Here is a 13,195-nt window from a genome sequence, read left to right on the forward strand (position 1 = left end):
TGTACAGCTTAGGGAAATGGTTTAGTGGGGACTGCTAGCGTTAGGTCAGAGGTTGGACTCGATGATCTTGAGGTCCCTTCCCTTCCCTTCCGCCCGTCTCTGACGCCACTTCCGCCCTCAGCCCCGCCCGGCGGCCGGAAGCGGTGCCGGCGGCACAAGATGGCGGCGCAGCGGCGGGGCTGGGCGGGCGCTGTGGCGGCGGAGCGGCCGCTGGGGCGCTCGGCCTCGGAGCTGCTGCTGCACCCGGAGCTGCTCTCGGAGGAGTTCCTGCTGCTCACCCTCGAGCAGGTGGGGCGGCCCCGCAGGGGGGGCGCGGCCCTGCCCGGGGCCGGGGGGGGGAGGCCGGCCTCGGGCCCCAGCGGTTGCCGTGTGGGAGGTTTTGTCCCAGCCCCTCTCTGGGCTCGCCGGTCGGGCGCACCAGAAGCACTCAGGGAAGAAATAATTAAAAAATAATGTAAAAAAAAAAAAGGCAATGTTGTGCTCTGTAGGTTGGATACTTGCTTAAAAGAGGCGTGCAGCCTGAGAGTTGCCCCCCTTGTTTTCATAGGGGCTATGTCTGAACCCTGCTCCTGTGGTTGCTAAAGAATAATTTATCAAACTTTGTGTGTCTGTGAGGCATTATTTACGTACAACAGTAGAGTTACCCGCGGACAGTTGATCTCCTCTGTTAAGGCTGGTGCATGCATACTCAGTGAGCTAAAGAGAACACGTCCTTCACAGCCAGCAGAGATAATGTTTAACTGCATGCTGTTGAAAAATCTGACTTTGAAAGTGACTTATAGCCCATTTTGAAGCTTCAGTTGATGTACTGAAGTACTGATGCACTTGCTACTGCCTTATCTGCAACGTTAGGTGCATGAAACAATCTTCTAAGGCTTTTATGTGAGATCTATCAACTTTGTATGCTCTTGTTCACATAGTGTATGTGCACAACAGCGTACGAATTTTGAGCCCCTATCAGAAGTTATAAAGCATTTCTGCTGCTCATTGGAGCAGCAGAAACTTGACCTGTTTTCAGTGGCCTGTGTTTGCGTGACATTACTATTTTTTTTCTCTTAATAAATTTGGTAGAAGGCACCAAAATTTGTTTTTACAACCTTGTGTATGATCAGAAAGAAAATCTGTGTGCTTTTATAACTGACAGTGACAAGAAGTCTCTCTTAGCAACTCACGTGTTGGGAACTGGTGCAAAAGCAGAGCTCCATGGCTGGGAGTTTGAACTGCTTTATGTTCTAGTTGCCTGTTTTTTGGAGGTACAAATGAGAGTTCTGGCTTTGTAGTTGGATTTAGGGAAATGTTTAAGAGTGCATGAAAACCTTGGTTAACCACAGTGGTTCTATCAGAACTTAAGTTTCTTGTGTAACTATTTTTATTGGGAAGATTTGCAGGGCTTGCATAGCAGTGGACTGTGGAGATTATCTGTGCAGGCAAAGGTGAGGAACTGCCCTGTGCCGGTCACAGCTAGGTTCAGCTGTCTGACAGCGATGAAAACAGCCCATTGCACACCAAAGCTTCAACCAGTGGTACTTCAACACGTGGTACTGCTCAAATCTGCTTGACAAAGAGTGGCAGCAGCAGGAGGCAAAGAGAGGCTGTGCAGGAGTAGACAGATGAGAAGATGTGAGGAGAATGGGGAAACAGGACTCATGAAAAATTGATTCTGGGGACGTGGCTGGTGATGGGCTCTGGAAAGCAGATGTGCCTCTGAGTGGGCTCCAGCCTGTGGAGGGCTCTTGCTGGAGCAGGAAAAACCTCATGGAGACTGTGATCCGTGGAGAAACCCATTCTGGAGCAGAAGAAAATGAATAAGAATCAAGGAACAGAGGAAGAAAATGCATACGAAGTAAGAAACGGCAGAAAGAAACCATTAAACAAACACACGGGAAACACCTCTCCTCCCTTCCTGGACTCAACTTCTCTTCTGTCTGGTGTGGATTGCTGTCAGTCCTCAGTTCCTTGCACGAGGAAGGAGAGCACCTCTTCACACAGCTCCTCATGCGCCTTCTCCTCTGTCTCCTTTTGTGTCTCCTGTCCCTAGTGGCTCTTGCCCTTTACTGAAAGTATTTCAGCATTGGCGCCATGACCTTCTCTGCTTGGTTGAAGCTTTGGTGTGCAGTGGGTTGTTTTCAGAGTTGTTTTCAGAGTTATCAGCCGGAAATGGCTGTCACTGGCACAGGGCACTTCCTTGCCTCCCATGGGGGTAACCCCTACAGCCCCCTCAGCACTGACACCCTGGCATTTATGCCCAATTCACTACTTCAGAATGGCTTTTGAAAGTGAAATTTGGCCACTGTTTGTGCTTTGAATTTGTCACAATAATAACTTTTTTTTTTCTTGTTCCCCACAGAAGAACATCCTTGTCAAAAATGATGTGAAGATGGACAAAGACGGCCTCACTGATCTCTACATTCAACATGCCATTCCGTTGCCTCAGCGTGACCTACCCAAAAGTCGATGGGGGAAAATGATGGAAAAGAAAAGACAGCAAAATGAAACGAAAAGTGAAAATAAAAGGTAATTTGGCTTTCAACGGGATAGATCTGGAGAACTTAGGAAAATGCAGTTAGTTTGGTCTTCATCTGGCTGACCTCTAAAACTTGTACAAGTTTTAGTTGTATTTCTTGCTTTTTTGTTGTTCAAAGTTTTGAACATTATTACAGTTTAGCAGGAATTCTGTCATAGCCTGTGTCAGAAGTGTTGGATCCTCCTCCAATAATAGGGAAAAAGGATGATGTTTTTTGTCATCTAAATGTTACTAATGGCATCCAGCTTATAGTACTTGTTTTTTATTGCTATGTTTCAAAATAGTATATCAAGAAGAAAAATCATTATTGTTTTCACCTTATAATTGTTAAATAATAATAATCGTGTTTACAGTGTTAAGACAAATACCAGTGGCATATTTAACTATGCTTGCTCACTGAACAGGGTTGGTTTGCTGAGTCAGGAATGTATGCTGCAGCAGTTTTGTGTGTCCAGGTCAAAACTAACGCCTCCTTTCTGAGAGTATTCTGCCTTGTGTTCAAAACCTTTTATGTTTGGATTTGATCAGAAAGCAAAATCTTCCTCGAAAGTTTATTTAACAGGATGTTTTCTTCCCCAAACCTCCTCCCTGCCCAAGGCTTTAACTTTGATGTGCATGGGTGGCAAGTCTGATTTAGCTCCATCAGTAAACGCTAAAGGAAAGGAGGACAGAAATTCTTGTTGTGCTTTTTGCACTATTACAGCTTGTTTCATATTTTCATAATTTCATAAGTCTTACAGAGGTTTCTAACAAGGAAGAACTAAACAAATTCTGGCAAGTGATTTTTTTAAATCAGTGTCTAGGGTACTGACTTATCTTTTTTTCCTCATGTGCTTAAAAGGTCTGTTTGTAGAGTGGTCCGTTTGTGACTTGAAGATAAAAGCATGAGGTTAGTGTTCAAATAATAAGACACTGTTGGTGTGCTGAAATAGGTGCAAAAGAATTTTTTATCAGAGAACTAAAGATAGTGGGGAGGATGTTTTTGAGAGAAGGCAGCTGTGTTAATTTTTAGATGGGAGAATGGCTTCATCCTTACATCATATGTAGAGGAAGTTTAGGAGCTGTTATTTTGATGTAATAAAACTCAGTAAGGCTCAAACCTATTTTTACTAGGGAAATGGTCAGTAAAAGTAGGTATCTTTAATCCACCAGTCTGCTTTTCTTTTCCACTTGCTGCTCCCAGAGAACCAGGTAATCGAGGTAATCGAATTTCAGCACGTTCAGTAAGTAAAAGTTGCACAGAGAAAACTTCAGTTATGGTATGGTCATGGGAAAAATCATGGAAGTTTGGTGATCTTTGTGGATGTTACAACAGTATGGTTTTCCTCGTAGCTGTGTTTGTCAGCTTAAGGAGAATTGGTGTCATGCCATTGTGAAGACAAGGAAGTAGACCTTGACGTTCTTGTTTTTCAAAACAAGAAAATCTGTGGCCGTTATGGGGCTGTAAGTTATGTGCAAGTCAGAGATAAACTGAACTAAAAGTACAATTACTTACTCAAAGTCAGATAAGCTGATTCATCATTTGAATAACAGGAGCTGTCTGCTGCATTCCACTGTGGGAAGGCTCTGCTTTCCAGAGTGTGCTCGGGTTACTGTGGGGCTTGGAGACGCTCAGCAGAGCTCGGTGTGTAGTTGCATACCTCTAATAGCTGCAGATAGGAGGTAAAAACACATTAATAACTTCAATTGAAATTTAAAGCTCAGTGTTGAGGACTGTTTAGTTTTACTGCTGGTGATTGCTGGCAAGTCCTAAAAGACTTGCTGAGTTGCAGTATCATGTTATACCTCAATAATATAATGTAATATCTGAGGTGAGAGTTGAAACATCTTATTTCCGAATTTTGAGTCTGCAGGCAATCACACTGAATAAGAACAAATGCACTGTATCCAACCTCAAATGTTTCAGAAAGTATTTGTGTTTAGGGACAGCTATTTTGCAGAAACATCTGTAAGAGCATCTTGACTGCTGGAGGGAGGAGGACTGTTTGCATCTCAAAATGTATGTGTAATTTCTGAAATGCTATGGAGTCTGGAGAATCTCAGCCACAAACTCATTCTCTGGGAGCTCTGTGGCTGTGCGTGCTCTGGGCTGTGGCCTTGGTAGCGCTGATAATTTTTAGGGTGTTACATTAAGTACCAGGCTGGGCTAGACAAGGAACATTTTTTGTTCACTTGTCCTCATGGTCAGGAGCTGTTCCAGAGCTGACTGCATGAGTGATCTGAATAATCATTTGAAAAAGCAGAAACCCTGCTTGCTTGTATAGAGAAGTTCTTGCTTCCTCTAGCAAATCTTGAGTTCTTCACCATGCACTACATAATAAACATCAGGATTAGAGCATGCCCACCGTTATAAGCCTGGCTTATAGCGTGGTTTGAGCACTTCCCCAGAATTTAGGAGACGTGCATTAAAATTTAGGTTTCACGGAGTGTCTTGTGGAAAGGAACACCATCTCAAACTGTTTATTTTCAGCTGTTATGGCTTCAGTATCCTCCCTCAGAAGAGTGCTGGTTAACGTAATTCCTACTCTGAGGCTTTTAAGCATTCTCTACTTGATGTAAATAAAACAAATGTCACACCTCAGGTTCTGTGTTTGTCTGCGAGCCACTTTTCTAAAAATTAGATGTGACAATGCTTGATGGTACGGTGTCCAGTTTTCTTTTGGAACTTGCCCAAAGTGCTTCTCTGGGAGTATTACCTGTATTGTATTGTAGCATGTGGTCACCTGTACAAGTGCTACAACTCTAAAATTAAGTAGCATAGATAACAATCCAGGTAGAATCATAGTTCTTGAATTACTAGTCTTAAAGGTTAACTTAAAAAAAAAAAAAAAAAAAAAAAGAAAAAATCTCCAGAGGGGGAAAAAAAAATACTTTAAATTAAGGAAGGTGACTGAAAAAAGGTATAAAGTCCCCTCTTTCACATAGTTTATAAACTAGTTTTCCAAAAAGGCTGCTGGGGAATGTTTTTTTTGTTGTTGTTGTTGTTGTAGTGTTAAGTCTTAGACAAAGCCAAAGTGAGCAAAGAGTATCATGCTTTATTTTTGAGGCATGTATCAGCTTTTTAGGCTTTTCAAGTGAAATTGTACTCCTTAATATAACGGATATGTTAAATACTGCTATTGTTTCAGTGAAACCTTATCTACAGTCTGGTTGAGCGCTCCTTGGAAGCTAGTCATGTTTTGTAGAAGCTCTTCTATAGGCCACAGTTATGTAGATATAACCCAAAGGGCTGTCTGATCCCTTAACAAATGTACCAAATGAAATTAAGGTCTCTGTGTCTATCAGTTCTGGGAAGCTGCTGAATAGAAAAAGAGGAGGCTTGTGTAACGTGTATTGTTGTGAACAGATAGTAAGGTAGAAGCAAATCTGAAGAAAAGCTGAACTTTCTTTTGCTCTGTGAGTCCCTAAACTGTTACTCCTTTCATTCCAGAAATCCCTGGTCTTGACAGAAATTGTAAACGAGACGTATCATTTCTTATTTTAACGTGTGAAGTTTTCAGCAGCTACTAATCTAATGTTTCAGATCAAACAACTGAAACCTCTACTTGTGGCTTCTTCTAAAGTCTGTAGATATATCTAACATCAATATTGTCAAATTAATGAATGTATTTCTCTGTTGAAAACCCTGTAGTTCAACTTCTATTCCCCTGTTTTATGCAAGATGGCTAAACAGTAAGTGCGTACTGAAAACTGAAGTTTTTAAACAGGAATATTATGACTTAATGGTGAATTGTTTTTTTATTTGTTAAATCTGAACAGTTCATCTTTGCCATTCTTAAGCAAAACGTTTTAAAACTCTAAATTGATGTAGAGTAAGGTATGATAACTCTTCCTCCCCTTCCCCCTTTCCGTCTTCTGATACTGGTCTTTTAATACGAGCTCGATAGTATTCTTTTTTTCATAAATCAGTTGTTACTAAATTGGCCAGCTCTGACTAGACACAAAGGCACAAACTATTCAAAAGGCATTAAATCCGCTTAGGGTTCCTGCTCAACAGGTTATTTCAGAAACAAGTATGCATTCTTTTTTGCGTAACGTTTTCATTCCTCATCTCACAGTTCCTTAGGCTGTCTTAACACTTACGATTTTGAATAAGTATCGAACTGGGGAGATTTAGAAGCATCAGAATATTAGATCCTGTTCTTGTAAGGTGGTTCACACTTTCTCAAATACTTTTTAAATACTTAATGACTTTTAATGTCTTTTGCTATTCATGAAGAGCTACAGTGGTATAAGTTAAGTGTGAAATCTTAGGATGTACAAATGTGCCTGTCTGGAAGGTTCCTCACTCAACCCTCTTTGTTGACCTCCTGCATGCCCCATACTCTTCCACACATACACACCCACGCCCCTTTGTATTTTGGAATTTTTCGTATTGCTTAAATTTGGGGCAGCTAAGAGTTTAAGGACAGTATTTTGGAATGTATTTTTACTTTAGGCAAGATTGAAGTCATTTTTACTGCTTATGTCTTGGATATGCTATTTTTGAGTCATCTGGCTTGTGTTTGTGATCATTTTACAATTTGTATTTTCAGTGTTACAGCGGTGGAAGGATTGAGGAAACGGCCATTAATTGTGTTTGATGGCAGTTCAACGAGCACAAGCATAAAAGTGAAGAAGACAGAAAATGGAGCTACCGATCGCCTAAAACCACCCCCAGCTGGAAGCACCACCAACACTGTTAGGAGATTATCAGCTTCTTCAAATGCCTCATCATACATTTCAGCCTCCAGTTTACCAGAGGACGCTAAGCTGGAAGTGAGGAATAGTGAGGCTAAGCAGAACAATATTTCAAAGACTAATAGCAGTGTATTGGCTAATCTGAAGGCGTACCCTTTGACTCCAGTAGCAGGAGCTACTGTTGTGAAGTTAAAGAGATCTGTTCCAAAAGAAGACTCTGATTTGCCGGTATGTATGTTCACGTACGTTTATTTTTATTGAAAGTTGAAGGAACCAAAGGTAGAACCTGGTAAGAATTCCCAGGATTATTTTATGTTGGAGTAATAGTACAGTATTTAGAAAGGAGTAGCTGGTTTGGGAGAGACCAGCAGGAAAAAAATGAAGTATTTTTTACTTGTTTGTGGGAAGCTTCTGTGTTAGAGGCAGCTCTGCAGAAAACGTGCATGTCATTGTAAAATGAGCAAGTAGGTAATATGTAAGGTGGTGCTGGTAGCAGGGTCAACTAAAGCAAACAAAAATAACCCTACTTGTAGGTCTGAGAGAGAGGACAGGCTTTAGAGAACAAGAGCAGCCTGGTCTGTTTTGTAGTAGGGGAGAAAAAAGTGGAATGATAACATTTGTAACAATCACACTTGAATGATTAAGACAAGCTTTCATTTGTCAAAGTGAAGGAGGAGATGTTGAAGGAACTGAAGTGAGATGCTGCAAGCTGTAGCATGTGTCCTTAAAGGAAGAAGGCCATCTGTTTGAAATCTCACATAGGAATTGGCAAGCTAGAGGTAGGAATTGGATGAGAAAATCTGGAGAGCTGCCTAGATTGTGGGTCTGAATGAGAGCAACAACAAACCGTGCTAGTTGGAGTGAGAGGACGAAGGTCGAGTGCTCATTTTGAGCCATGGTGATCTTGCTCAGGTACCTGGATTTCTATAAGATGATGAGAAGGATGTGCTGAGATCTTGAACAGGAGGGTGCTGTTCTCAAGTAGAAAACTGATCGCTGATTTGTTAATCATAACACTAAATAGTGACCTCTTTTCTGTAAGTTAGATTCAGCTGCAAACGAATCTAGGTAGAGAAGAGATCCATGTTATGGATGGGGCAGAAGGAGGCTGGTAAGCCGAAGAGGTGAGAGAAGAACTAAAGCAGGATATGTGACTTCAGAAGGATGGACCTTTGAAAGTGGAAGTAATGGTGCTGAACACAGCCACAAGTTGAGGAGAAAGATGCAGCAGTATTTGAATGTTGGTGAAGGTGTTATTAGGCTAAGTTCTTGCCAGAGAGCAAGGAGCAGAGCCCAGTAATGGGGCAGCTGCAAGGTAGGGATAAGTCTTACATTTGCACTGTATTCATTCATAATACAAATGTATTAAATAAATGCAAGGGCTCTTCTACGTTTCCAGTGAAATACAGGAGTAATTGCAACAAGTCCAGGCTTCAAAGTAGGAAATAGAGGTATATGATCCTGGCTGAACTGCAGGGGGAGCTTTAGAAATGCAGCATGCAGTTACACTGTTACATTGACTGAAATTTTCTCAGGACACCACACCTTATTTCTGTTACTTCAGTATTGCCTCATGTAATATTTTTATTCATCCTTGTTTCTTCCTTTCATTTTTTTTTCCTTCCTTTGCTGTTTTTCTTTCTTTGTTTTTTCCCTTCTCTCTTTTTAATTCTTACATAAAGGAATGCAGGTGATATCCTTACTGCATAGCTTGGTAGGTTCCTTCAAAATTCTGCTAAACACAAGCACCTAAACATATCCCTGTTCTGAAAGGCAGCTTTAACAACAAGGGTTTTAATTACAAGTGTCACAGCTGTGGCCCTGAATCAAGTTTATGTTGGAGAGGTGTTTCCTACTACCAATACCACTAACTTATTTAGAACTTCTTAATTGGTCAGATCTGAACCCGCAGAGCTTTTGAAACGTGCTTGGCATACACCTCTCAGCTTTTTTATATTTTACTTGAATATTTCACGGACATAATGGCGAACACTTAAGTGACGCTATATTACTGACACTTGGAAGCCAGGGCTTCTGATACTTGACTTTCTGTCTTAGCCACAGTTTGTTGTCCGGTTTAGTACAGGTAAGTTCAGTCATGCCTTGGTTAACGTGGGTCAAAAAAGTTTGAAATTAGGTAAGTGTGTCCAATGGATGTTACTTAACTGTCTGAAATTATAGAATTCAGTATTGAATAATAACACTGGCAGGAAGAAGCAGTACACTTGGCTTATGGCTGAATCATAGAACCATAGAATCATTAAGGTTGGAAGAGACCTCCAAAATCACCTGGTCCAACCATCCCCCTACCGCCAATGTCACCCACTAACCCATGTCCCTAAGCACCACGTCCAGCCTTTCCTTGACTCCAGGGACAGTGACTCCACCACCTCCCTGGGCAATTCTTTCCAATGCCTGTAGCCTATGAAGCCTGGTATATTTTTAGTATAATAATAGTAATGACAACTGCCTTTTCAGTAAAGTGATTGGGTTTTGACTTCCAAGAAAAAATGAAGTTTTTGTGCAGAATAGCACAGAATTATCCTTCTGATTAATTTGTTACAACCTCTCAGTGGCTAAGACACCCAGGACTGCTGTCAGCTGCTACCTCTTTAGCTCCTAAGGAGAAGAGAGATCTCTAGGTCATGCCAAAACTAGTTTTTCAAAATGATCTGGAAAAGTCATGTAGCTGTGTTTATTCTCTTTGTGTGAACTATTAAAGCCCTAATTTCTCAGATATTTTTCTTATTTTAGATGATGAAAGGTATTTATTTCACCGCTTAAATCTCCCATCGTTTTACTTTAGGCTTGCTTAGTGTTTTCTGGCTTCTTGGAGGGGAGGAGCGGGGATTGAAAGAGGCTTCAGCAATTATTTTACATTTTTATATAGGTCATTGCAAAGCAAGACCTACTTTTCCTTTTTTTTACTGACATTTTCTGTTTAACGACAGTGAATTGATTTTCTAATTCTGTTGATTATTTTCTTTACACAATCTTATTTTAGAAAGTATTTTAAGAAGACAATTTAAAGGAACTTTAAAAGGGTGTTCTAAAGCTCTAATGCGTGCCTGTTAACTTCTGTCTAACTCATTTAGGGATTAAGGAAAAGCAAAAGATGTATGTGATTTGCATGTAGTTAAATTAATGGGCTTTATTTCCTTCTTCTCTATCTCTGTGATATTCAACTTTCTCCACAAGATGGCAATAGAAAGCTGCATAGTAGCTGAGTACAGCAATAGTACTAGGTTTGAACATTTCAAGTTAATAATTAATATCAACTTGGTGCAATATATCTAAGAATGCTTGTATGTTTTCTTCTTTTGCAGAATGACCTAAAGCCTACGGAAGCAAAAAAGAAAATCCAGCATGTTACATGGCCATGAAGTAGCTAGCGGTGCTCCAAACATAAATGTTACTTCCATGTTTTCAAACAGATAAGTCATATTTGAACAGTTTAGGTACTCTTCTTTTTAAACCTTACAGGGATTCAGATTGCTGTGAAGTTTTAACAAGTTTAAAGGTTCCCTGTTGTAAATCTGGAGTCATTATCACCAGTCACCTTAAGAGTGTCTACTATTGTACACCAAACAGTTTATTCCCTCTTTAAAAAGTGGTAATATTACATTACACCAAACCCTCCACTTTTAGTTTTCAAGATTATTATAGTTCATCTCCTACGTGTCCTTACAAATCACATGCATAAATATTCTTTGATTTGTTTTCAGTAAGATTCAGTTCTGTTCCACTTCTGGATAAATAGTTAAAATAGTTATTGATATTCAGAGCGATCCCAGGAGCCTTCTTGGCTTCATGAAGATAGCTAATTTAGATGAGAAAACTGACTATTCTGCTGATAAGCTGTTCTGAGACACTTTTTTTTTTTCTCCTTTTTGTTGCACAGAACATGAGTGTAGAATTTACAGGGCAGGTTAAGTTGGTAATAAGAGATGAACTATTTAACAGCATTGCTTCAAATTGAAGTTTCTCTTATTGACTTATGAGATAAGAAATGCACAGACGGAAGTATGTTATTAGGCTGTCTGATACGAATCTTTGAGAGGAAGTAGCGAATGGATTAGTGCCATGTTCTCTAATACTCACAGGCATATTTTCTACACATGTAAGTGTAAAAATGTGCCGATATAGCAGATTTGCTTGTTTTCCTGGTTATAATCATGCTCATAAAATATGGGGAAAACCTGTGGAATTCAGGCCAGTGCTTTCTCAGCTTACAAACAGTTGGAGAGGGAAAGGGTCAGGAAGACTAAGTACCACCTTAAGAGCATTAGTGTATGTAGTTGCACTCTTAAAAAATACATATTTTGTTCTCTTCCCTTCATATGATCATTTAAGGTGGATGTTGGTTTTCTGTGAAACTTGAGGTTTTACCTGGATTATTGGTAGTGCCTTATAAGGCAGGCATCCAGTTAAGTTGATGGCAACTTTTTTATTAAATCTCAGTGGCTCAGGATGAAGCCTGATCCATTTTAAATATATGGATGGTAGAAAACAATAGTACTTCCAGACTTAGTAAAACATAAACAAAAAATCTACTTCTGAATCCACTTAGCTAACTCACTAAAATAAGCTGTCAGTAGTGATCTGAAGGCTTGTTTACATTTTTTTTAATTGGTTAGTACTGAAACCAAAAATTGTAGCTTAATTCATTACTGACAGTTGTCCATTCACTGTTGTGACATAAAAGGCACTTCTTGAATGCTGTAAAATGGTAAGAATGTGTGTTTTGAAATATTGTGTGCTGTTTCCCTTTTACTAAACACTTGTGCAGTTTTTGTACTTGAGTACAGCAAACTTTAACGTAATGTACATTTTGTATGTAAAGAGTTGTCTTTTAAGTAGCCTTATCCTATTTAAATAAATTCAATTAAAAGCAAACCAAGTAGTTCTGACTTGTTTTTACGATGTAATTAGACCGGTCCATTTTATGCAGTTACATTTCAGTGGAATTCAAGTGACTGGAACTTAAGAAATACTTAGAGTAGAAGGCTCCATGGCTACTTTTGAGTTTTAACAGTGTTTTTTTACCACGTGAAGTGTTGCTCCTTGCACTAGTGTAACTGGCAGGAGTTCTGTTTTCTGGGTGGCTTCTTGGCAGTAGTTTAGAGCCTAGGTTTTATTTTGTTGTAGTTCCAGTTGCTGGAAGAGTATGTGTGTGTGTCGTACCGTTAAGGAGTGCTTTGCAGAGTTGTACTGGAATGACAGCCTGATGCTGCCATTGCATGGTAAGAGTCTTGTTTTAAGGCTCCTGCGCTTTCCAGCTTTGCCACATTTCACCTACCTTTCCCCAAAGCTGGGACCATTTTACATGCTGCTGTAACCTTTTTTGCAGGGTGCAAGCCATGCTCTTCTTACTGCCCTATGCTGCTGCTTTAGATAGCAGCAGTCCTTCTCTCAGCAAAGTACTAGCGTGGAGCTGCAGTGTGCTGGGAGACCGGCAGCACCCCAGAAGAGGCTAAAGGAGGTGGGCGCTCTCTGGCTTTAGGGGGTGTGGATGTAAGGATGGATGTTCTTGGCTGCAGCCTTCATCACAGAACGAAGTCACTACCGGACAGATTTTAATTATCTGGTGAGATCAGGTTAGGAGGGTGTGCACTTCAGAAATAGCAGACAGCAAAGTTCTTCAAACTGTACAGGAAACCAAGTCTGATCCAATGCAACTATGTAGCTTGTTGAATTAATGAGAGAGGAACAACCTGTGACTACTGCACAGGTGGTGCAAAAAAAGATGAATTTAAGAATGGTGGCAGGAACTAGGAGCAAACTTCCCTTCCCCAGTTACACGCAGCAAGTACTCTCTAATTCTGCTTTGCACATTTGAAGATCATTGAATCACAGAATGGTTTGGGTTGGAACCCCATCCTGTCCCATGGGCAGGGACACCTCCCACCAGCCCAGGTTGCCCAAAGCCCCATCCAGCCTGGCCTTGAACACTTCCAGGATGGGGCATCCACAGCTTCTCTGGGCAGCCTG

General features: G+C 40.6%; 1 protein-coding gene across 1 annotated transcript; it reads left to right on the forward strand.

Moving 5' to 3' along the window:
- The first annotated feature begins 159 nt into the window (after window positions 1-159).
- On the forward strand, window positions 160-12,100 carry C1H2orf49 (chromosome 1 C2orf49 homolog). The gene is made up of 4 exons (XM_032201697.1): window positions 160-288; window positions 2,348-2,514; window positions 7,060-7,432; window positions 10,531-12,100. The coding sequence occupies exons 1-4, from the start codon at window positions 160-162 to the stop codon at window positions 10,585-10,587; spliced, it is 726 nt and encodes a 241-aa protein (XP_032057588.1). The 3' UTR covers window positions 10,588-12,100.
- The last annotated feature ends 1,095 nt before the right edge of the window (window positions 12,101-13,195 follow it).

The sequence above is a fragment of the Aythya fuligula genome, chromosome 1 (assembly GCF_009819795.1).
Source record: "Aythya fuligula isolate bAytFul2 chromosome 1, bAytFul2.pri, whole genome shotgun sequence".
Classification (NCBI taxonomy): domain Eukaryota; kingdom Metazoa; phylum Chordata; class Aves; order Anseriformes; family Anatidae; genus Aythya; species Aythya fuligula.